Source organism: Trifolium pratense, linkage group LG1 (genome assembly GCF_020283565.1).
Source record: "Trifolium pratense cultivar HEN17-A07 linkage group LG1, ARS_RC_1.1, whole genome shotgun sequence".
Classification (NCBI taxonomy): Eukaryota; Viridiplantae; Streptophyta; class Magnoliopsida; order Fabales; family Fabaceae; genus Trifolium; species Trifolium pratense.
Window position 1 is genome coordinate 49153758 of NC_060059.1, and position 24633 is coordinate 49178390.

A 24633-nucleotide genomic window follows, 5' to 3' on the forward strand; every position below is an offset into this window, starting at 1 on the left:
TTTTATAGGTACCATTTTCTCACGGTGCCTAAAGCTCATCACCATCGATGTTAACTACACGTTCAGATCATTTAATTGCTCAGATCATTTCCGCCCACGAGAGAAACTATTTAGTTTTTAGATAGTTGAATTATTTTAAGTTTGATAGTTGAATTATTTTAATTTGTGTTTTTAGATTTTAATTTTCTGGGTTGAAGTGTGCATTTTGAGTTTGTTTGAAGATCTGGAATTTTGTTGTTGAAGTTTATGAAAATGTTGATGAAGATGAAGAACAAATTAATGGAGAAGATGAAGGAATGAAAACAAAATTGGATGTTGGCGGTATACACCATTAGTAACAATGGACTTGTGCAAAACTAACATTTTGTTTTTGAAAAAATTGACGAAAGGAACCATTTTAACTAATGGAGATAATCATAATGAACTTAGATGAAAATTTTTTTAAGGACCAATATGAAATCAAAAATATCACTCAACCATCAAAACTCTATAGATATTAAATGAATAAATATTAATTAATAATATTATTTTTTTTGCTAATGCCAAGCTTCGAACCAAGTATCTTTAGGTTACAAAGTGACTCGTCAACCAAGGGGCTACCTGGGAAACAGGCATTCAACAAGATCTGCCACTACTAATAATGTGCCAGATCTTATGGAAGTCCGAAAATGATAAAGTTTTCAATAATAGTGATTGGTTGAATCGGAATTGCGTTAGCCAAATATATTATCTTCACTCTAATGTGTTGCATCTCCTCTCTATAAAGAAGACATCTACAAACTTAGTAAGCATGACACATGGTTTCCTCCTTTAGATAGTATCATCAAAGTCAATGTTGATGGCAGCTCTTTATCTAAAACACAAAAACACAGGGAGATTAGGTTTTGATGACCTTATGAGGAATAATAATGGCGAGTGGTTATTGAGTTTCTCTGATTTTTGTGGTATTACTATTTGTTTGGTGACGAAGTTATATGCCAGTTTTCATGACCTTCGTATGACTTATGATGTTGGTCACTGAAATATTATTATTGAGTCAAATTCTATGGAGGCTCTTAATTTAATCATGTCAGAGGCTCAACCCCTCCATCCTTATGCTCCGCTAATTAGTCAGCTTTATCAACTTTCATGTCAAAATTGGGTTGTTTCTTTCCACCATACTCTACGTCAACGAAATGAATGTGCTGATTGGCTGGCTAAACATGATGCGTCCTCTGAGATTGTACTTAAAGTATGGATGATTTGCCCCTCGCAAGTGCATCATATTCTCCGTTAAGATGGTAGTCTTTGTTGTTTTCCCTTTTATCTTTTATTTTCTCCTTGATCAAAAAAATGGATCGCCCGTGTGAGTTGATTTTGATATAAAAATAACGTAATGTACGGCTACAAAAAATATAAATACGTTCTGTACCTTAGTAGTACCGTTTGCATCAAATATGGCAAGGCTAAAAGAGCTTAAAAAACATCGTATAGTAGTAGCCCCCCTTATGAATACACGCATTGGGAAAATTGGGACCAATTACCATGTGAATATTTATTAACCATCACCTATGTCTTCGATGATGCAAATTAGTGGCATATTATTAATTAGTACCATATTCACATTACCTAGTCAAGAACTGTCTTTAATTATTTAGTAACAAAAGCACTTGCCATAGATGTGTTTTCTTCTTCTCATCCTAATTGTTGTTTGGTTTTGTTGGAATTATATTTATTATTAAGGACTACAAACCAATTGGACCAATAAAAGGACATTATGCTAAACATATTAAATTTGTGAACTCTGATTCTTCCTAATCTTCATAAAGTGTTCAACATTAGTTATATATATATATATATATACTACTTTTTGTCTTAGATATAATAACTCTATTTTAAAAAGAAAAAGACTTTTTATAAGTTTTTTTTGTTAAAAAAACTAGATGCTCATATTGAAATATCTATGATGCATAACTCTAGTTTAATTATTTGTTAATCCTTGTGAATTAGTTAAAAGAACAATTGTATTTGGGGATGGAGTAGTAAGTAGTAACAAATAACATGTTCAGCTTGCATCTATACAAATTAAATTGTTTAATTATTTTAAAAATATTTATATATTGATATTGGAATATAAGACTAAACAAAATGAGAATAGTTAGGGGTCCTTGAGATTTATTTAGGGAGAAAAAAGAAAAGAGGTTAATGGATTTACCAACTTAGTACTCCCTCCGTTTCAAATTGTAAGTCACTTTGAGAAAAAAAATTGTACTAAATTATAAGTCACTTTACATTACCAATGAAGCATTTAATGCTAGTTTTCCTATTATACCCTTAATTATTTATTACTTTCTCTTCTTTCAATTCTTCAATTTATATTTCTTATATCATTAATAAATGACAATTTTGTAAACTAACTCATAATTTCTCTTTTCCATACAACATTGATTACATTTCTTAATCTGTGTAATTTGCCCAAAGTGACCTACATTTTGGAATGGGGGAAGTAGTAACTACTCTCTCCATCCCAAAATATAAGACTTCTTTGACCATTGCACGTATATCAATACATAATTTTGATTACGAATATCTTTAATTGTGTATTAGTAAAAATTATAAAAATTTGATATTTAGAAAATATTTACAGAAACAAATCAAACAAGATCTTATATGATAATATATACATTTATATACTTTTAAAAAAATACGATCAAAACAAGATATATAAATAGTACATTTAGTCCAACTGAGTCTTATAAAATGGGAAGGAAGTAGTATATATGAAAATAGGGGTTAGGTTTGGGCTAAAACACACTTACGTGGATTTATCCATTGCTAGTCCCACACCCGTGTGATACACGAATGTTATGCGGTATTTTATATTATAATATTGAAAAATCATTCATATAAATTGAAACAATAAGTATTATGAAAATTATAATAATAACATCAACAACAACAAAATAATAATAATAATAAAATGATGTAAATATAAGATAGATATTAAAGATGTGTTTATACATTTCGAAAAGATTACAATGAATCCTATTGCATCTACCAAAATATTGGTAATCCATAAATTGTCATGTCAGTATGAAAACGGTTTGTGGTCATACTCATACACTTCTAGTTTTTTTCGACTATATTTAGAAAATTCCTTGTACCGTAGAATTAGTCATAGTATGTATATTGTGAAGAGGACTATTTTACTTTGGTTCTTGGCTTTTTTTTCCAACTCCACAATTAATTCGAACCGTGTGAGTATGATTATGTCGCTGTTTTCACATTTCAATGTCCTAGCATTTGATTCTTAATTGGACACTATAATTCAATATATAGTATAAAAGATTAATTAGTGCGTATAATTTAGTAAAAACTATTATTATTAGTTGAGTGAGTGTATAATGATAAGTCATAGATATATAAATGTAGGCATATGAAAAAGTGTATAGAGATGAAAATGATGTAAGTAGAAGTGATGTGACATTATTAAGTAGTTTAATTGGATATAAGTGGCTGACGTGAATTAGGGTTAGATTAGTGGTTGCACAACTATCTAGGAATTATATATATATAGATGTTTATACATTTAAAAAACTTATTTATACATCACATTTGAAGTTACTTTGGTATCTTCTTCATTAACATTAATTAGCAATATCTTTAACTCATTCTTCAAAATAACTATGAAAATGACAACATATAATTGACCATGGAAAACAATCGATATTGAAACATAAGTTTTTATTTATATTATAAATCTCATTGGAGGATTCTGAGTTGGATAAACTACTTCATTATCTCTTACCAAAAAAATAATGTATCATCGAATTTGACATTTATATTAATTTGAAACTTATTGGAGCAAAGATAAACCAACTTAACTCATACTCAAATATCGAATATGATAAAAATTATACAGGGCATAACAACCATTAGTAAATTTTATTTTATCTATTTTTTTTACTAACATTAGGAAGTAGTCCTGACAATCGACCAACTTCTTATATTTACAAAGATTGGACAAAAAATTATTAGTTTGAAAAAAACAATAAAATACACAAAATAATAAAAATGAACAAAAAAATTTAAAATGAATAATAACCCAAAATAATAATAATAATAATAATAATAATAATTACAATTAATACCCCACATTAAATGGATGTAAGTGGATGATGTGGCTAAATGAAAAATTTTCATTGATTTGTGGATTAGGGTTTAGATAGGCAATTCCACAACTATCTAGGATTTATATATATAGATTTTTTCGAGAGAGAACATAAGTAATTTTAGTATCCTATCTTTAATCAAGCTAGACTAGACTAGACTAGATCACTTTAGGGTGTATATCTTTTATATGTCTTGTTTCTTATTTCATATCTTTACAAAACCAAAACAAATCATCCATCATCGAATTACTACTTTTTCTACTCAAACTTGTAAATATAGAACCATATACTCTTTTTCTCACTAGTCTTTATGGATTGATATTCTTTTTATTACGACTATAATTTCGTGCACTTGCAAAGCTATCAAATTAACTGCTCTATATTTTGAATGTCGGGATCTACGGTTCGTCCATTACTTCATTTTTTATATTTGTAGTAAAAAAGTTACGGGAATAAATTTCTAGTTCTTAAATGTGAAAAATGTATATTATAATACTTTTTGTTACGTTATACCGTAATGGATTCTTAAAATACGCTAGCTGCGTGTATACATGAATCTTGTTCGCAAACAAAAATATAGTAATCGTGATTTGGAGGTGTTGGGAAAAATAGGCATAGAAAAAATAAAATAATGCAATCACAACATAAGAATTTAACGTGGAAACTTCAAAATCGAAGAAAAAACCACGGTCGTTGTCAAAACTGACAACTAAAGAATAAACATTATGTGAAATTTGTTTTTCTTTTTCAAAATAAAAAATAAATAAAAAATTGGTTTGTTATCGTTAGTGGGCCGAGTTGTGAAAGGCAAACCCAATCTATTTCTCCTTCATCTCTAACCTAAGGGACGGTTGGAAACTTAACACAGGAGGCCATAAACAACCGTAAAGAAGGCATATGGTCATGTCATGTTGAAAGGGTAGAACAGATAATTCAAATTGATTTGTGGGAGAATCAATTTCACTCAGACGCAGAAGTTAGGAATAGCAGCTTCCAGTAAAATCGCGTTCGCTTGGTTGAATCGATCAAACGCAGAACCAAACAAGTACTTAAACTACATCTCAAATCTCAAATACTCTAAAACAAGAGCATAAGAAAAAGAAAAAAAACACAAATATAAACTTAAAGTATTTACAAGTGTTAATACTTGGTGTATTGATACAAGAAACTTGAGGTCTCTATATATAGCATTGAGCTACCACACCATTCATTTTTCTAAGCAATGTGGGACTTCTCCAATATATGCTTGGTTCTAACTACTCTTTGGCCAGATGACAATAGATTTCTAAGCAATGTGAGACTTTTCTAACTACTCTTTGACCATATGACAATAGATTTCTAAATGCTTGGTTCTTTCATAAAACACTAGGTTGGTTGCAATATATGTTGCACTCTAGTTATAGCAATCTTTGAAGAGGTATAACAACAATTAAAGATCGCAGGTGGAAGCTGCTAGAGCTCTATATTCTGCTTTTGATGAGGATCTAGATAAATTAGTTGTTTCTTAGTTCTCCATGAAATAAGTGACTTTCCTAAGAAGAAACATTATCCTGAAATTGACTTTCTTGAATTAATGCATCCATCCCAATCAGCATTAGAGTAATCCTGCAAATGAAGCATTGAGTTTCTAGGGAATAACACACCACTACCAAGACATGTCTTGAGATATTTGAGGATTCTAGTTTGCAACATTGAAGTGTGGCATAGTTGGTGCATATAAAAATTGGCTCAATTGTTGAGTGCTAAAGGTGATGTTAGCTAGGTCTTGTAGCATTCAAATTCAAGTATAATAATCTACCAACTAATCTTCTATATTTTGGAATATCTGGATATATGGAGAACTAGCATATTGGTGTAATTTGAATGATTGATCAGAAGGTGTGGATATATATATATATATATATATATATATATATATATATATATATATATATATATATATATATATATATAGGTTTAGAACATAGCCTATCTGTTTGTCAAAAAAAAAAGAACATAGCCTATCTGAATCATCTAACAAGTCTAAACAATATTTCCTTTAACATGGTAGGGGCTTACCATGATCAAGTGTGCAAGGCATCTTTGATTAATTGTATCTCACACATAGAGTAACCATCTTCCACTAGCTTGATTAAAGATATATAGGGACTTGACAGGCTTGCAAATCTGATTAGGCTTGGTAGTGGTGACACCAGAGGGAACAAGCAATATACATCTTCTTGAAGCTATCCACATAAGAATGCATTGTTATAACATCAAGTTGATGTATGATCAAGTGATTGATCAAGGCTAAGGCTATGATAGTTCTAACCGAAGTGAGTTTGGCATCCGGAGAATAAGTGTCAACGTAGTCAAGACCTTCCATATGGTTATATCCCTTAGCTACTCCATCAACATGGTATTTGAAAGGTTTATAATAGCTAGCACTAACTGGAGAACACACTAGTAACTATAGTAGCTTACAATAGCTTGGAAAGCAAGAAAACTAAAAGCCACTATTTAGCCAATTGTTTGATCTTATTCCTTTCTTTTTTTTTTCCATAGAAGTGTCTCTGTGAAATAAAAACATCAAGTATAAAGCCACATTGTCGTAATCCTTCGCGTAACTCCTTATGGGATATGTCCTCTGTTACATTGCTAAGAATATAAAAGAACTACTTATCTTTTAATTAATTAATTTATTTATTTCAAGTGAAAATTATAAACCATACTAGCTAAGAATATATATATATATATATATATATATATATATATATATATATATATAAAAGAAAATTATTTTTTAACCAATTGTATCAACCTGGTGGTTGCAGGCTTTCACAAGCTTACAAAGCTTCTCATCTCCTAATTTTTCCCAAAACCATGCTTAGCACCAATTAAGCAGTGGTTGCTGCAAATGTTAGTTAAAATTAATCATATTCATGGTGTCATATGACAGTGTTCTTTTGTCTCTTCTAGTTCTAATGATTCTTTATCCTGACATTAGACACATTTCTTGGATCAGCTAAAGCTAAACTTACCGTGCATATATAACACTTCTTTTGTCGCAAATAAAATTCTATATGAACAAATTCTAGCTAGTGTCGACGGTTTTGATTACTTTATTTGCTTAAAATATTGTAACAACTTAGAAGATTCTCGTTCTCACAATTTAGACATCGATCTCTTTGTATTATACAAGTGCTTCAAAATACAAATCAAATTTGTTTCCTTTTTTAAAAAATTAAGCAGCGATCAATTCATTATACTAATAACAACTTTCAAATTTAGAGATTTAAGTGATTTTGATTTCAAAAGAAAGATAAATATGATTCCCTACTGTCGCTACATTCAGTACTATTACTATAGTGTGCTTGTGTTGTTAGGAGTCACGCATCGATTATATTCTAGTGTTCAATGTGGTACTTAAGCCGCAAGGTTCTCTCACCTAACTTATTGGACTAGTCTTTTGAGTTGGACTCGATCATGTGTTTAAGTCCTAACAATTGGTGCTTTCATTGAGAGCTGAGACAAGGAAAAGACTACATGCATGTTTGATTAAGGTACTCCATTGAATACTGATAGGTTAGTGAGCCGCCGAAAAGGAAAGGGCTACACCATCGGGATAGTGTTGATACAGTGAAAGCCGTCGTGGACGTCGGCTCTTAAAAAATGTGGCAATGTTATCGAGTATATCAAAATTCTCATATAATATTTAAGCCATAAGCTCTCCCACCTGTTTGGCTAGTCTTTTGGATTAAATTCTTCTCATATGCTTAACAACTTGCTTTCTAGAACGCTAAAATTTGAGTGAGTGCCAAAATTTTAGATTTTAGAACGCCAATCTCGCCTTCAATCTTTGTTACTTTATTTTTCTCTTTTGCTTTTGTATGCTCGTTGTTGGGCCAAAAAGCATATAATCAGAAGTAAAAGCTGAAACAATTCCTTCTCTTTTTGAGACAGCATGCATGCATTACCACATACTGTACTACATACTAAGTGACTGATATTCATAGAAGAGTGGAAATATTAGGAGTAAATATTCTATTTGATTCTTGAAATTGTAGAAATGTAACAATCTAATTTTATATATTAACAATATTTTTAATGGAATAGGATTTCCTGCATTAAATATCCACGTTGTTTATAATCACGACCATCCAATCTAATATTAATGGTTGAGATTGATTTATATTGATTTTATTAAGATACAATATGAACCGGCCGATTTGAAATGGATGGCTAGAATCTGCTATTGCGTGTAACTGTATGATTTAGTTACTACGGTGCATCCTGATCCTTATTGATCCATCCACTCGTAAGAGTACTTGATCCACTCGTAAGAGTACTCTCTAGCATTTTCTTAAGAGTTTCGAACCCCTCTAGAAATATTTTATCCATACTTTTGGGGCAATTTCTATTTTCTAATATTAGTTTGACTAAAATTTTTGTAGAGTTTAACTTAAATTGTCATGCAAATTAATCCTGCGCACAAAAAAACATGGCCATGCCATTTGCTAATTTTAAACTCTTGAAGTAAAAAGTTCAATTTGGTGCTTACTTATATTTTGTTGTTCACTAATAGTACTGAATTCAATCGCTTCATGGTTGGTGTTAGAAAAGCTTTACTTGCTCATGACTTAAAGTGAAGGAGACCTCTTTTTTCTTCCACGACGCAGAAAAAGAAAAGTAGGCAAATCAAATAATCAATGGACCACTCTCTTTTGTTTGAAAGCCTCAAAAGTATACCCAACAAGATAAATTATTTTCAATCTTGTTAAATATATGATCAGTGAAAGTAATTACTCAAATGAATTGTGTCAACATAGTCAATGGTTCTGTTCTGTGGTCTATACCTCAACACAAAAAGGAGTAGTGTTATAATTGTGGACAATTGAATTTCAAATGTAACTTGAGGACTAAAGTCCAATACTACTACATCTTTAGGATATATAAGCCTCGATCTCATCACCACTTTTCAATATCTGTTTGATTCTAAACCTAACCTCTACGACAAGCGCATAGTGTTGAAGTGTTTGTATGTACAACCCTATCATCCTGGCCGAAAATGTGAATTATGGCCAAACACCACATCCGAAGGTCCGAATAGTATTTTTTTTATTGGTTCATTGTCGCTGTTGTGAACCTCAGTTCTACCGGAACCATCTTTTTAATTTTCACTCCGAAGAATTCATTTTTATTTTTTTTATCAAGTAGTTTAGTGGTTAAAATTTCACCTTTTAAGGTGAATAGATGGATCATTGTTCGAAGTTTGAACCCCGGTTCCTGCATATTACATGCAATGTCCATGTCAATCGAGCTATGCTCTCAGTGACGAAAGAATTTATTTTCTATCTAAGCATAAAATCAATACTTCGAGCATATGCATGGTCATGATTATTAGAACCAAGGACTAATTTGTACACACAATTCACATCCAAAAGAAGATCATGGGGATGATTAGAGAAGAGAGCTGACTTTGGTAATGACCTTGGATTATATTTAATTTGTTCCAACAATATACAGTATGCAATAAACAGTACTAGCACGGGGGGAACCCCAAATTAGTCTAATTAGCAAGTAAAACTCTGACTTTGAAGTCTTCATAAGGTCAATTAGCTTGGGAAAAGTCAAGTAGCTTGCTATTATTGGTGTATAATAAAATAAAGTACTACTCTTACTGCCATTTAATTATTCATTTTATAATGTACAGGCTTCTTCATTTTTTTGTCAATAGTAAAACTAGTAAACATCACTGAAACTTACATACAACTGTGAGATTTTGGATTCGAATTCAAATGAATGCGTTTAATCTAACAATATAATGTCAGTTCAGCCAAGACTTATAGACCGTATATAAGCGTGTAGTTGATAGTACAAATTGAAAAGCTCCAACATATCCTCTTTATCCTCTGTACAGCCAGTCAAATTATTTTAACCAAGATTCTTTGGATAATGTTAAAGTCTCTTCTGACTTAACCGGTGATTCTGAGTTCGAACTCAGTTACAGGAATATAGACTTTAAAACTCTAAAGAGAACTTTTCCACCCAATATAATTTTCTCCGATTGGATGGATTAGTTTATGCAATTACAAATAGAGAATACACCAAAAATTATATGGGGTTTGATTTATACACTTTATATTACGCATGCTGTTGGGGACATTTATATAATAATTGATGTAAAAAGTCAAAAGTGGAAATATGATTTGGGATCTCTAAATAATGAAGTAAAATATAGGTAGGAAATAAGGCACGTAATTCTGTCGGATATAACATATCAGTAGCCCTCATTTGCTGAAAACATGTACTATGATATACTATATATGCATCACTGGATCTCAATTTCAAATCTATGTTTCCACAATAAAGGAGTTCAACCTCTTGAGCTAGCTAGGCTCTTAAATTTCACCACACTATATACTTCAAAGTATTAATACCAGCTAGCAAAAGTATATAGTATTGGTATATCATTTTTGCATAACCAAAGGTAAATAGAGTAAAGAGAGCAAGTCCCTTTATTAAAATAATCCACATGGTAAGAAGCATAGGATTTATCTTCTTTTTCCCCTGTTACAGAGCAGAAAAGAACAAAGACAAGAAAAGAAAAGAAAAAGTAAAATATTGTTGGTGACATTTCTTTCTTTTTTTCCATAAAGGAGAGTGGACAACAGCAATCATTCACACAAGAACCAGCACAACCAATTGGCACCTTTAATCATCATACATATATTCCCTCTCTCCTCCTAATTAAGCACCACTCTCCCTAATCATTCATGCATGCCACATGATAAATAAAAAGAACACAATAAGAACCCTTCCAAATTTCAAATTATTTCATATTTTCACTCTCTCTCCAATTCACATAGAAACTATGAGAGCACGCATGACTTTCACTTGCTTTATTAATAGTTTTTAAAACATTAACAACATTGTTTATTTCCACTTCCCGCCATAACAACTTCATCTTCATCCAATGATGAATTGTGCCATCATGTTCTTCTTCTTCTTCCTCTTCTTAGGCACCTACATTGTACCGTGTCTTACATATAATGACACTCATGCACTTACTCTCTTCCGCCAACAAACAGACATACATGGCCAACTCCATACCAACTGGACCGGAACAGATGCATGCTCGGCCACATGGCATGGCGTCATTTGCTCACCAAACAATCGTGTCACGTCCCTCACACTTCCGTCCCTCAACCTCCGAGGACCCATCGACGCCCTTTCTCCCCTCACCCATCTCCGCCTCCTCGACCTCCATAACAACCGCCTAAATGGCACTGTTTCCCCCTCTCTCCTCTCAAATTGCACAAACCTCAAACTCCTCTACCTCGCCGGAAACGACTTTTCTGGTCAAATCCCACCTGATATCTCCTCCCCGGTTAATCTCCTTCGTCTTGACCTCTCCGACAACAACCTTGCCGGTGCAATTCCAAATGAAATTTCCCGTTTAACTAGCCTCCTCACTCTCAGGCTTCAGAACAACGCACTCTCCGGTAACATCCCTGACCTCTCCTCTGCCATGCCGAATCTCACAGAGCTCAACATGACAAACAACGAATTCCACGGTCATATACCAAACTCCATGGTTAAAAAATTCGGTGATGAAAGCTTCTCCGGTAACGAAGGTTTATGTGGTTCAAAACCGTTCCGAGTCTGTTCCTCCACAGAGAACAATCCTCCTTTCTCTGAACCGGTTCAGACGGTTCCTTCAAACCCCAGTTCTTTCCCTGAAACAAGTGTAGTCGCAAGACCAAGAAGCCAACACCGTAAAGGGTTAAGCCTCGGCGCAATTGTAGCCATTGTGGTGGCTATTTGTGTTGCATTGTTAGTGGTAACATCTTTCGTTGTTGCTCAATGTTGTGCCAGAGGGAGAGGTGTTAATAGTAATTCCATAATGGGCAGTGAGGCTGGAAACGGAAAGAGGAAGAGTTATGGTAGTGAGAAGAAGGTGTATAATGCAAATGGTGGGGGTGGTGATAGTAGTGACGGGACTAGTGGAACTGATATGAGCAAGCTTGTGTTTTTTGATAGGAGGAATGGGTTTGAATTGGAGGATTTGTTGCGTGCTTCTGCTGAGATGCTTGGGAAGGGTAGTTTGGGAACTGTTTATAAAGCAGGGCTTGATGATGGTAGTACAGTTGCTGTTAAGAGGTTAAAAGATGCAAATCCCTGTGCTAGGCATGAGTTTGAGCAGTATATGGATGTGATTGGGAAGCTTAAACACCCTAATATTGTTAAACTTAGAGCTTATTATTATGCTAAGGAAGAAAAGCTTCTTGTCTATGATTATCTCTCAAATGGAAGTTTGCATGCTCTTCTTCATGGTAGTCTTAAACTATTTTTCTTAGTTGGTCTATGATTCATTAGTTTTCAACTTTTGCTATGTTTATTTTCACTTAAAAAAAATAAAAACACCAATAAGAAGCACTAGTGGAGCTAGGGAAAGTGGTCAATGCAAAGTTTTAAAAACCAGACCAAAATGGTGATTCAACCGGTTGAATCGTGAATTGGCCAATTTGTTGGTTGGTTTGATCCGAATTGTACTACAGTCTGGTTCATTAAAATGGAACTGAAATTGAAACAATTGAACCATGACTCGAAGGTCTCACTGATTTGATCTCTGGTTCAGTTTTTAAAAAGTTTGGTTAATATGATCCATTTAAAAGGGCAGATGTAGGAGGTAACTGAGTTCATATATGATGAAGGAACAAATTATGATCAGACTTTATCTATCTTTTGACCGATCACATAATAGTCCCAGGACCACCTTTGAATTCTATATATGGATGAAAACAAAAACAAATAAAACCACTAATGATCTTTTTTTTTTATTTTGTTTTATTGTGATATTGTTGTATATCTAATTTATTGTATTGATAGGGAACCGTGGACCTGGGAGGATTCCATTGGATTGGACAACAAGAATAAGCTTGGTGTTAGGAGCAGCAAGAGGGGTAGCTAGGATTCATACAGAGTACAGTGCAGCAAAAGTGCCACATGGGAATGTGAAATCATCCAATGTACTACTTGACAAGAATGGTGTTGCTTGCATATCTGACTTTGGTTTGTCACTACTATTAAACCCTGTTCATGCAATTGCAAGATTGGGAGGGTACAGAGCACCTGAACAGACAGAACAAAAGAAACTGTCTCAGCAAGCTGATGTGTACAGTTTTGGAGTGTTGCTATTGGAAGTTCTCACAGGGAGAGCTCCTTCATTACATTATCCCTCCCCGGGGACGGCTCGTCCTCGTAAAGATGAAGAGGACCAAACTATGGTGGATCTTCCCAAATGGGTTCGATCAGTTGTGAAAGAAGAGTGGACTGGAGAGGTTTTTGATCAAGAACTTTTGCGATACAAGAATATTGAGGAAGAGCTTGTGTCAATGCTGCATGTTGGGTTGGCTTGTGTGGTGGCACAACCGGAGAAGAGGCCAACTATGGTAGATGTTGTTAAGATGATTGAGGATATCAGGGTGGAGCAATCTCCTCTGTGTGAGGACTATGATGAATCACGTGATTCACTTTCACCTTCCATTCCCACCACTGAAGATGGTTTGGCTTAGGAATTATAGTGCAATATTATTGTATGGTATATATACATATATGTATGTCATTCTAGTTCAGGAGGGAGGAGTATTTAACTTATCTTTGTTCCTCTTCCAGTTGCATTGTGTTGCTGCAATTAGCTAGCTCTTCAATCATGTTAAGTGTTCTTTGTAAAATTTGCGAGCTTTGTGTAATTCCATTGTTGAACGTTGCAGAAATCTGAGGATCTTTAGGTTGAGTTTGGAATAAAGTCTTGTCTGGTTCAATTGCATCTGCACCCTGAATCTGCAATCATGAGTTGTGTCTGCTGTATCTGCAACACTTGATAATTGCAAGTAGCTTGATTGTAAATCTCTCATATGCAACTCTGAAATCATGAAATCAAATTAGAAGCACTAATGTATGTGTATATACATCAATAAAAGTGCCTTCAAACGCAGCGACACATAATTTCCATAAAAAATCATTATGAATTAATCATTGCATAAATAGCTTACAAGTTGCAACTGATGATGAATTCCTTCAAATTATCATTAAGCATGCAAACTCTAAACCTTGCGACAAAAGATGTCACAGTTACATGTTGAGATAAAGACATACAATAAAAATTCGAGACATGCAACAGTTTGCAATTTCAAACCTCTCCCTGGTGGCCGTGCACGTCCACTAAAAGAAATAATTACTTTTTTTAATCTATTTCTTCTATTTTTCATCTTTTGACTCTTTATATATCCTTTACTAAAAAAACAAGAAAAAAATTGACTTGATCAAAGTGATTATCAGTATACTAGCAATAATAGACAGTTGTATTTGAGTTAAAATACTTCCATATCTGTTCACATGTTACCAACAAGGAAGACTACAGCTAATACATTACAATGCTACAACTCATCTGGGAATAATTTACAGAGGCATTTCTCTTTACATTTTACAGAAATATATATATTAAAGTACAACCACCACTAAAACAACATAGGCCTAGGAAATTTGTGACTTCAGCTCTACAATTTCCGTGAACTTTGCTGAATAACACTGAACTTGTCTAGATTTGATATTTTCTTCTCCAAACATCTCAGTGGTGGTAAGTATTCTGATCAACTAAATGGTTCTAACTTTCCTAATAATAACTGAATCGGTTGAATTAAATGTTAGCTTATTGCTCCAGTTTGGTCAATTAGTGTGCCAACTTGTTCTCCACACAAAGCTTTTGAGATGTTCCCAGGTGCCAATAGATTAAAAACTACAACTGCACAAATGGTGAAAAAAAAAACTCATCAAATACATTGTTATGAATTGTCTACTTCGTTGGTTACAGGTTACAACTTCAATGAGTATCATTCGTCAGTTAATGAAAATAACCTTTGGGATACACAAACTTCCACAAAAAAATTCTTGCACATAAGTGCCTAGCAATTTAAATATGCAACAGAACTTATTTGAAACCCACTGCAAGCCACATATAGAAATGACAATGCATATTTATTTTGTCTTGAACAATACCTAAAAGACCACAACCTGAAACATGCCCATAAAAATACCAAATGCAATATATTACTTACCAGGAATGGCATTTTCCTCACAGAATGTCAGGGCTTGCATATCCATAGAGGCGTCACCTCTAGACACTAGCTCCCTGAAAGATATGTGCTCGAAAGTGAAATTGTTTTCTCGGGAGTTGCAGTCGTATACACCATCTACATTAGTACCTTTGATGACAGCCTGAGCATTAACTGCATACCAAGAGAAATATGCTTATAAAAAAAGAAATTCCATGCTTTTCCCGTCAGTGTAAATACTAGATGGTGTGGAGGAGATAGTAATTAGAATTTAGCAAGGACGGCAGCATACCCTCTGATGCTCGAAGAGCAGCAGCTATGTCAGTTGAGAAAAGTGGATTGCCAGCACCAAAACCAATGCCACCAAATATAACAACTCTTCCTTTCTCAAGATGCCTGATGGCCCGCTGCCTATTGTATGGTTCAGCAAACTCTTGCATTGAAACTGAAGTTTGTACACGAGTCTGAACACCCATCTTCTCCAGAGCTGATTGGAGCAGTAATGAGTTCATCACAGTTGCCATCATGCTGCCATATTTAAGAAGCAACTACTCGTTCAGGTCAATATTTTAAAATAAAGTATCACTTTAGAAGATATATTAACCAGAAAGATTAAAAAGATCTTATGGCAACAAAAATACAACATCTAATGGACTAGAAGCCATAAAAGCACCAATCCTCACATCACCACAATGGGGTGCCAATAAAGTTCGAGCAACAGGTTTATGAATAAAACAAGAAAATATAAACCAGATAAAAAAAAATATAACAAAAGTTCACAAATAAAACTTTTAAAAAATAAATCCTTGTCATAAGTATTTCAATATAAACTTATTCATCATAAAATCAAAACTGCCAAATTTGAATATGCAGCTAAACAAAGGTCAGAAATGCAACTCTAGGAAGAACGAGGATAGGCTTATGCAAATCATCAGCAAAGCATATCCAGTTAGAAGAGAAATTACAGACAAAACACAGTACAAATTTATTCCCGGGTGATTCTAACCTCACTCCACATATTATAGCCCACACAAAAATTCAAATTTCAGATTTCCTATTTGTTTTTTTAAAAATGAGAGGAGTCTTTGTCCTCTTTTCAGTCCAACGGTCCAGCCAAGGCAATTGCTCTGCAATTGACACTACCAATATCCCAAACAAGATAAGAGCCAAAGTTCACTCCCCCGCTGCGGCCTTCCATGGCCTGTCACCAAGATGCTCTCTTTCACCACATCACAACTAGCTCTTCTTTGTTCTCCTTGGATCATCCATTTGTAATCAGGATATTCATGGTTATCTAAATCTATTTTTCCATATATTTACTTTCTGATGGACTTCTAGTAAAATTGTAAGACCATAAATAGAATATACATTGAACTTTAGTGATTAACCTTACCCAACTTGGTATGCAGTGCATCTTTCTAAACCTGTTGCAGTCACCCATGCATCTCCGCAGAAGAAATTACGACCTCCAACAACAATTGCTACCTGAAATATCACAAAGAAAGAAGAAGCAAGCTTCAGCTAAACTGAACAGGATAGCAAAATACCAGACTCGTCAGGACAATCATGAGAACTGATACCTCCACACCAAGGCGGGTAGCGATTGCAACTTCACTTGAAACTAACATGGCCACCTGACGATAAAGTTAAGCAAGCAAATGGAGTAAGTTTTGTCATCCAGGCAACAATTAGACTTCTACTTAGTATAGACAAGGGTCATGAGTCAAAACTGTCAACCATTCCACATATATAATATAACCAGACTGCAGCTGATTTTTTTTTCATTTTAGGTACATTCACACAAACCTTTGGGTCAATATTGCAGGTATCTGATCCAGTAAGTGCTGATCCACTAATTTTCAGAACAACTCTCCGCCATCTAAGGTTGGGCAGTGCTTTGGACTTCAGGCTGTTTACTTGACCTCCACTGCTGGACGTTGCCACTCCATATCTAAAAATAAAGAAGGGGAAGGCTCAATACTCACAATATTACAAGAATAAGAACAATGAAACAATGTACAATGAATGACATTCAAAATAAAATAGTCCAAATGGTGAATTGGAATCAAGATCTTGGGTTTCCATGTGATTAGTGAACTAGAAATATGGCAGTGAATATATCATGAATCACGATGTACATTGCAACAATTCAATTTGTAATGTCACTTAATCCCGCAGACCGTAAACTGTTTCAAAATCCAACTGTGTTTAGTTTCACAGCAGAAACTATCAGAATTGATAATGTCACTATCAATTGTGCCTATAGCAGTGTGATCGATGGCGGACAACAGCACAAAGCTAAAAATCTGCCATAAAACACCATGGCCATGGTAGTTATAAACAAAACCCACCACCTTAATCACCCATGACGCCACCATGGCTGATATTTGTCAAATATCAGCCATGGCGGATATTGGTGGCGGGGCATTACATGAACAATTTTATGAAGGACGGCGGCACCACATGTCGCCCGGTATGGCGGGATTTTGGCATTCGCCATCGACAACACTGTTGACAACACTGGATTTAAGAAAAAATACAGGGACTAAAGCCCGGAGAAAAGAGAACTACAATAGAATCAAACAAGGGGTAGAGATCCCCATAACATCAGCAACTAACAAATGACTAATTCGAGACTGCTAAATTAAATTCTAACATGCAACCAATATTTGCTAATGCTTCAGCACATTGATTTGCCTAGCAGTACGAATTTTGTTGCAATATTTTTACAATTTTACAAAGTTTTCATTATTTAAGTGGTAAGCATCTAATCTAATTGAATTAAGTGCAATAATAAGCAAGGTACTCGAATAAACATAGCACAATCAAACATAAAAGAACTTGTTTGCATTTATGAAAAACAGATTAATGAAGTACTTCCATAAATAAAGTTTACCATTATGACATTATTAACTCTTCCAATTCCAATCCATAATCACCAAGTAAATTAAGCATTTATGAAACTGCACTAAGAAAACAAAAGAATAAAAATAAAAGAAACCTCTTGGATTGCCTAGGTGAAATGGAAGCAGGAACAATGGCTTTATCGTCGTCGGCGAACTTGGAAGGAAGAGAATTTCCAACGATATGTTCCATCTGCTTATACCAAGGCCAATGACTAGCAGAGATGCATCCATTGTTCATTCTATGCCTCTCCAGCTTATACCTTTTCTTCAGATTATCAACCTTGTTCTTACACTGTTCAACACTCTTCGATTGATTCTCACAACGTTCACTCACCACCGAAGCTACCTCTTCCCAATCTCTTCCTCTCAGATTCCCCCGATTCAGCTGCGCAAACTTCTCAGTATAAGCTTCCAACAAACAAACAATCGCTGTATCACTCCATTCTTCTCGATCCTTCCGATACTCAGCTCCTACAGCTCCTACTCCACCGCTACCGCTAGAAACAGGCTTCGGTCTCTTGTTAAACGCGTACGACGTCGTTGCGTCTCCGATCTCATCTCGATCCTTACGTTTCTCGCTTCCAGCATCATCATCGAACGGATTTCCGTACTCATCGGTGTCGTCGTCGGCGATTGGTTTGGAATGGACTGAAGCGGTGGAGAAATGGTGGTGAGTTTGGTGGTTATGGTGGTGGTGATGTGGTGCGAAGGTTTGGTGAAGATGATGAGAGTGGTGGCTATCGTCACGGAGGATTGAGAAATCGTCATCGTCGTCGCAAGAAGCCATAAGGGTAACGGAGAAGGCGTTAAAGGTTTGAGGGAACGGCGTTGTAGAGGACGTTAGGGAAAGAGAGTGTGAAGCGTTAAGAGAAGGTGAAAATGTGTTTGACGGAGCGTGACTTCCGTGAGTTAGTATGGTTTTTGCCGTTACGTTGGCGTGACGTTTCCGTTAAATGATAACTGCGAGTGCATTGTACGCGCTTTTGTTGTCCCACGTAGGAGACCCATTGTTTATTTGGGACAACCTTGCATATTTTTTTTTTTTTTAAATATATTTTTTTGTCCGTATAGTTTGCTAGAATTTTTATTTTAGTCTCTAAAATATTTTTTCACATTTTTTAGTCCTTCAAATTTTTTTTATTAATGTTTTTAGTTCTTACTTTTCATTCAACTCGTGTATATTTTCAAATTTTTGAATGATTTTTTGTATTCATATTTATAATATTATAAGAATATCAGTCGGTCCTAAGACCGGATATCAAGTTTTCAAAAAAAAATATTATAAGAATATCTCCGATAAAAATTTATAATTTTTTAACATAAAATGAATTATTTATGTTAAAAAATTCATATTTAATTCATCTTTTGTTAAAAAAATTTAAACTTTTATAACAGAGATTCATATAATGTACTAAACATGATCGCGGAAAAAAAAAATTTCAAATGATATGCACGGGTTGAATGAAAAGTATGGACTAAAAACATTGACGAAAAAAACTTTAGAGACTAAAAAGTGTGAAAAAATTCTTCAGAGACTAAAATGAAAATTTTGGAAAACTATAGGACCAAAAACATATTTAACCATTTTTTTTTAAATAAAAAAAAAAGCAAACAACCTTGCATATTGGCATCAAAAGAATCAAATATTGGTTTCAAGTTTATTAAATTTATTCTAAAAAATAATTTAGTGATATAAGGATGAATTTCTTGGTATTTTAAAAAAAAATGTCAAATAGCTTGTGGCTAGAAATTTCACCTTAAAAGTGATTAAGTGAAGTATCTGGGGTTCGAACCCCGACTACTACACATAAAGTGTGATATCTTTACCAACTGAGTTAAGTTCACGTTACTAAATAGTTTTTATGAAGATGAGAATAAATTATATATGTAGTAATTAACTACCAATAAATTTTCCAATTATAAAAGTTGTAAAAATTATTTAAATATATATATATATATATATATATATATATATATATATATATATATATATATTTAAATAATTTTTACAACTTTTATAATTGGAAAATTTATTGGTAGTTAATTACTACATATATAATTTATTCTCATCTTCATAAAAACTATTTTACTTTCTTTTTCTTGTATCAAACATATACATTATTCTATCATTTTATTCTTAGAATCTACAATGATACTCTTTTATCCACCCTTTTCATTGGAAAATTTTTCTATTCCTAAAAATGTTTTAATCCACGATAAAATTTAATAAACTTGTAATAAACTTTTTTTTAAGGTAAACTTGTAACAAACATAATAGTACATTATTCTATCATTTTATTGTCAGAAATTTACAATGATATTTTTTTCACTCATCCCTTTCTTTGCGAAATTTTTTCTTTTCCTAAGAATGTTTTATACTCGGAGTAAAATTTGATAAAATTGTAACAAACATGATAATGCATTATTCTATCATTTTATTCTCAAGAATTTACAATGGTAACTTGAAACAAATGCACCCTTAGACACAGCTAAAAATCTCACCTTTGGGTGTTTGTGGTGTTGTTTGATACGGTTTTGAGCATAAAAGTCATTCTAGCCGCGAGATAAAAATGCATGCGGTTCGGGTTGGTTCAGTTGGTTTATAAAAAGTCATCTCAAATCAACGCCGCTTGGATTGGTTCGGTTTGTGTGGTTTACAGCATAACATTTCAGTATCAAACAATTTTAAACAATGTGAACATGTTCTTCACTGTGATAGTTTGATTTCGTTCTTCTTCACTGCAATATGAACATGTTCTTCACTATGATATTTTATGTGAATCTTCGACATTGTTTCTTATCCACTGTGATTTATCTTTATTTTTCAACTATTTGACTCAATTGAATTGATTTTTCTCCATATTTGGTTGTTGTTTGCTTGACTTGAATTATGCAAACAAGGTGTTTGTTGAAATGTTACAACACAGTGAGTTTGGTTATGTTGGTTTTTAGCTGAACATGTTTTTCTAATGATTATAGCATGCCTTTGTTTGTGGTTTCAGCAAGATTAATATGGATGTTGAGTTTGCGGAAGATTGTGGAGCATGTTGAGTTAATTCTGTCATTCCTACAGATATTTCATGATTCTACAATGCAATTTGTATATGCTTGAGGTTTACACTATTGGAAGAAAAATTATAAAAATGTGTTATTCCGAAGATGCAAAGTTAAAGTCCATGACTTTAAAGATGAAATTGAAGTACAATAAATATTGGGGAAATCCTGACCGCCTTTAACATGTTTTTGCTGATTGCAATGGTATTAGATTCTCGGTGTAAAATGAAGCTTTTTGAATGGTTGACAACTAGGATCTATAGTAGTGCTCAATCATAATCTTTGAAAACCAAAGTAGATGCTTATTTGAAGTCTATGTATGATGAATACTCAGGTAGGGTGGTGTCTCGTTTAGGTAGTTCTTCCAATCTATCAAGTGGTTTTAATGGTTTTGGCGATCCACATGAAATAGCTGAATTTTATGAATCAGAAAGGTGTAGCACATCAGAGACTGAAATAGCCAAGTACAATCGACTAGAAGTAGAAGAGCAACATACTAGCTTTGATTTGCTAGAATGGTGGAAGGTGGACTCTAGCCGATTTCCAATACTTGCAAGCATTGCAAGAGATGTTTTAGTCATACCTATAACAACTGTAGCTTCTGAATCTACTTTTAATTAGCAATGGAGGAAGGATCCTTGACCTACATCGCAGCTCTTTATTAGTGGCAACTGTGGAAGCGCTCATTTGTACACAAGTTGGCTCGGCGCAGCATTTTCATCCTTTATTTCTAGTGAGGACCTTGATACTATTGATCAAATTGAAGAAGGTAAGATACATTTTCATCATTTCTTACTAGTGTGTTGTTACTTGATTGATACATACTCAAATGTTTTTCTTTGTTTTGCAGAAATGTTTTATACGCAAGATGCTGCTAGTTGTTCGACCTCTTTGAAGGTAAGTGTATATGTTTTTCTTTGTTATGTTAGTATGTTAATGTCTCGATTGTAAGCTTATGTAGCTAAGTTGTTGAGTGATTATGATTGTTTCAAGTAAATGAAGATTTGTTGAATTTAATTTTCATTTGTTCAATTTTAGCTTCTCTTGAGAATATTTCTTGATTTCGTAACTGAAGATAATTTCATGTATGTAGATATATTGGGATTTATGCAATAGTAACAATGTGATTCTTGTTTCAGGTACCCCAAATTAGGTGTATGAAACTTGAACTTTGTTTTGCAGTTTGGAGAAGCAACTCATCATGCAAACAATTTCATTTCATTTGATTTAGGTCATTGCTTTTGTTGGAACATGGAAGATACTTGTTATTAGTATTATTTTTCCATTTCACTACAATGTCAGTATTTGATTTAGGCCATTTCAGTTCCCAAAATATTATTATTGTAAGAAAATGGAGATTATGATCTTTTTTTCCATTTAAGTACAATGTTATTAGTATTTCAGTACAATGTCACTATTTGATTTAGGCCATTCCAGTTCCTAAATTATTATTATTGTAAGAAAATGGAGATTATAATCTAATTCAATTATTATAGGAATTTACAATTACTATTATTGTAAGAAAATGGATATTATGAAAAACTAGTTTAAAATCCAATTCCTGGTTAAAAAAAGTATTAAAAAATGGTTTTTTAAAAGACATTGAAAACTGATTAACAATAAGTTTTTTAAATTTTTTTGACAAAAAAAACTGATTTAAAACCAATTTTTTCAAAAATAAACTGGTTTTAATAAAAAAAACTGGTTTAAAACCAATTAATTGAATCCAAACCGGTTTTAAACTGAACCGAAACTGATTTTAGAAATAAACTGGTTTTTATAAAATTTTGTTTCAGTTACTGAACCGAACCATATAAATGGTTAAATTTAGTGTAGTTCATGAACCATGAACATCCCTATAACCAATCCAAAAACAGAACCAAGACTACAATTATCACTACTAAACTTTCAAGTACCATTAGTGAATTCTTCACCATCGTCCGACACATACAAAAGGGGGAATAAATCTCTTTGAGTTCTTGCATACAAAAGGGGAGAATAAATCTAACAATATTTGCATAAAGTCAATATCCTAACTCAAAAAACAACTACCGAAGAACATACCAAAGTAAGTCACTACTAAACTTGTCATTCTTGATCTAATTCTTCACCCTCATCAACTACATCATCATTATCGTCAGCCACATCATCTTCATGAACTTGTTCTATAGTATATAGTTTGGGTTAACGTTTAAGCCTTCCATCAATTGTTTTACCATATCACAAAGATCATTCCTTTCAATTTTCAGTTCTTCAAATTCATGTCTTTGCATCCATTTAGTTGATGAGGAAGTTGAACCGTGGTAATTTTGTCTGGCTACAAATAAAGAAGATTCACTCCCGATACTATATATATACATGTTCATTCCTAATTCCTGCAACCTCAGACCACACATCCATTTCTTTTGATGGCAGAGTTTGTTGCAAAGATGTTTGTTGGGTCAATTCCTCCCATCTACGTTTAAACTTTCCCTATCGACACAAATATATGGTTAATTAATATTTGACTAAATTCTGCATCTAGACCGGGCATGTGTGTAATTAACATTCCTAGAAATAAAAAATTGTTGGGAGAGAGGCAGATTGAGAGAGGGAGGGGCGAGAGGGTCCTCGTGGTGGAGGGAGTTAGTCCGTATTCAAGATGGTGGAGGGGAGGTAGGGGGAGGGTGGTTTAGGGAGCATGTTTCGAGAAAGATAAAGGATATGTCTAACACTTTTTTCTGGACGGACCCATGGGTGGACGGGACCCCGATGTGTGAGCGGTTTGGGAGGCTGTTTGACTTGGCAGAGAACAAATCGGCTTCGGTGGTGCGATGTTCTCGTTAGGGCGGGGGCAGGAGGGAAGGCGTGGGTGTGTGGAGGCGTCAATTGAGGGCGTGGGAGGAGGAGTTGTTGAGAAAGTGTCAGACCTTACTTCTTAATCTCTCCTTGCAGGATCATTTCTCAGATAGATGGCTGTGACGGCCTAACATGAATAATGGCTACACTGTTCGTGGTGCATACCAGATCTTGATGGCCCAGGATGTCGTTACTTTGGATGGCGCGGCATGCCTCATTTGAGACCCTTAGGTTCCTTTGAAGATTTTTATTCTTGCGTGACGATTCTTGCGAGATAGATTACCCATCAAATCAAACCTGATCTCTCGCGACTCTTACGACGCAGGTTACCCACCAAATCATTTTTGACTTGTTAAAAAAAAATTAAGAAAAGTAAAAGTTTTCCTTCCAATCTAATATAGCATGTTGTTCACTTCACGGTCAGCCTCGCACACAGCACACCATCCACAACACCCCTATCCCATGCCTCACATGCTTTCCTCGCCTTAGTTATAGGTATATTATATTTTTTGCTAAACCCACCTACTACTCCCACCCCCTATCACGTGCCTTCCTAATATTCTTCCAAAATAAACCACGTGCGTCACC

General features: G+C 34.0%; 2 protein-coding genes across 2 annotated transcripts; one reads left to right on the top strand and one right to left on the bottom strand.

Annotated features, from left to right (window-relative positions):
- The first annotated feature begins 10813 nt into the window (after positions 1-10813).
- LOC123904361 (leucine-rich repeat receptor-like protein kinase PXC1) lies at positions 10814-13962 on the top strand. The gene is made up of 2 exons (XM_045954038.1): positions 10814-12466; positions 13023-13962. The coding sequence occupies exons 1-2, from the start codon at positions 11107-11109 to the stop codon at positions 13706-13708; spliced, it is 2046 nt and encodes a 681-aa protein (XP_045809994.1). The 5' UTR covers positions 10814-11106; the 3' UTR covers positions 13709-13962.
- A 514-nt stretch (positions 13963-14476) lies between these two features.
- Positions 14477-19040, bottom strand: LOC123904370 (uridylate kinase-like). Its single transcript, XM_045954047.1, has 7 exons — positions 18249-19040; positions 17054-17198; positions 16828-16881; positions 16641-16732; positions 15540-15775; positions 15251-15421; positions 14477-14937 (listed from the first exon to the last, which is right to left on the bottom strand). Exons 1-7 carry the CDS (start codon positions 18938-18940, stop codon positions 14840-14842), a joined length of 1488 nt encoding a protein of 495 aa, XP_045810003.1. The 5' UTR covers positions 18941-19040; the 3' UTR covers positions 14477-14839.
- Between the last annotated feature and the right edge of the window lie 5593 nt (positions 19041-24633).

What these genes read in the sequence shown, in the direction of transcription:
- LOC123904370 (XM_045954047.1), bottom strand. Translation starts at nt 18,940, where the DNA reads ATGGCTTCTTGCGACGACGATGACGATTTCTCAATCCTCCGTGACGAT. An exon ending in CCTGCAATATTGACCCAAAG is followed by an intron (nt 16,882 to 17,053) that starts GTTTGTGTGAAT and finishes CTTTATCGTCAG; the next exon opens with GTGGCCATGTTAGTTTCAAG. An exon ending in CTACCCGCCTTGGTGTGGAG is followed by an intron (nt 16,733 to 16,827) that starts GTATCAGTTCTC and finishes GTGATATTTCAG; the next exon opens with GTAGCAATTGTTGTTGGAGG.
- LOC123904361 (XM_045954038.1), top strand. Translation starts at nt 11,107, where the DNA reads ATGATGAATTGTGCCATCATGTTCTTCTTCTTCTTCCTCTTCTTAGGC. An exon ending in TTTGCATGCTCTTCTTCATG is followed by an intron (nt 12,467 to 13,022) that starts GTAGTCTTAAAC and finishes TTGTATTGATAG; the next exon opens with GGAACCGTGGACCTGGGAGG.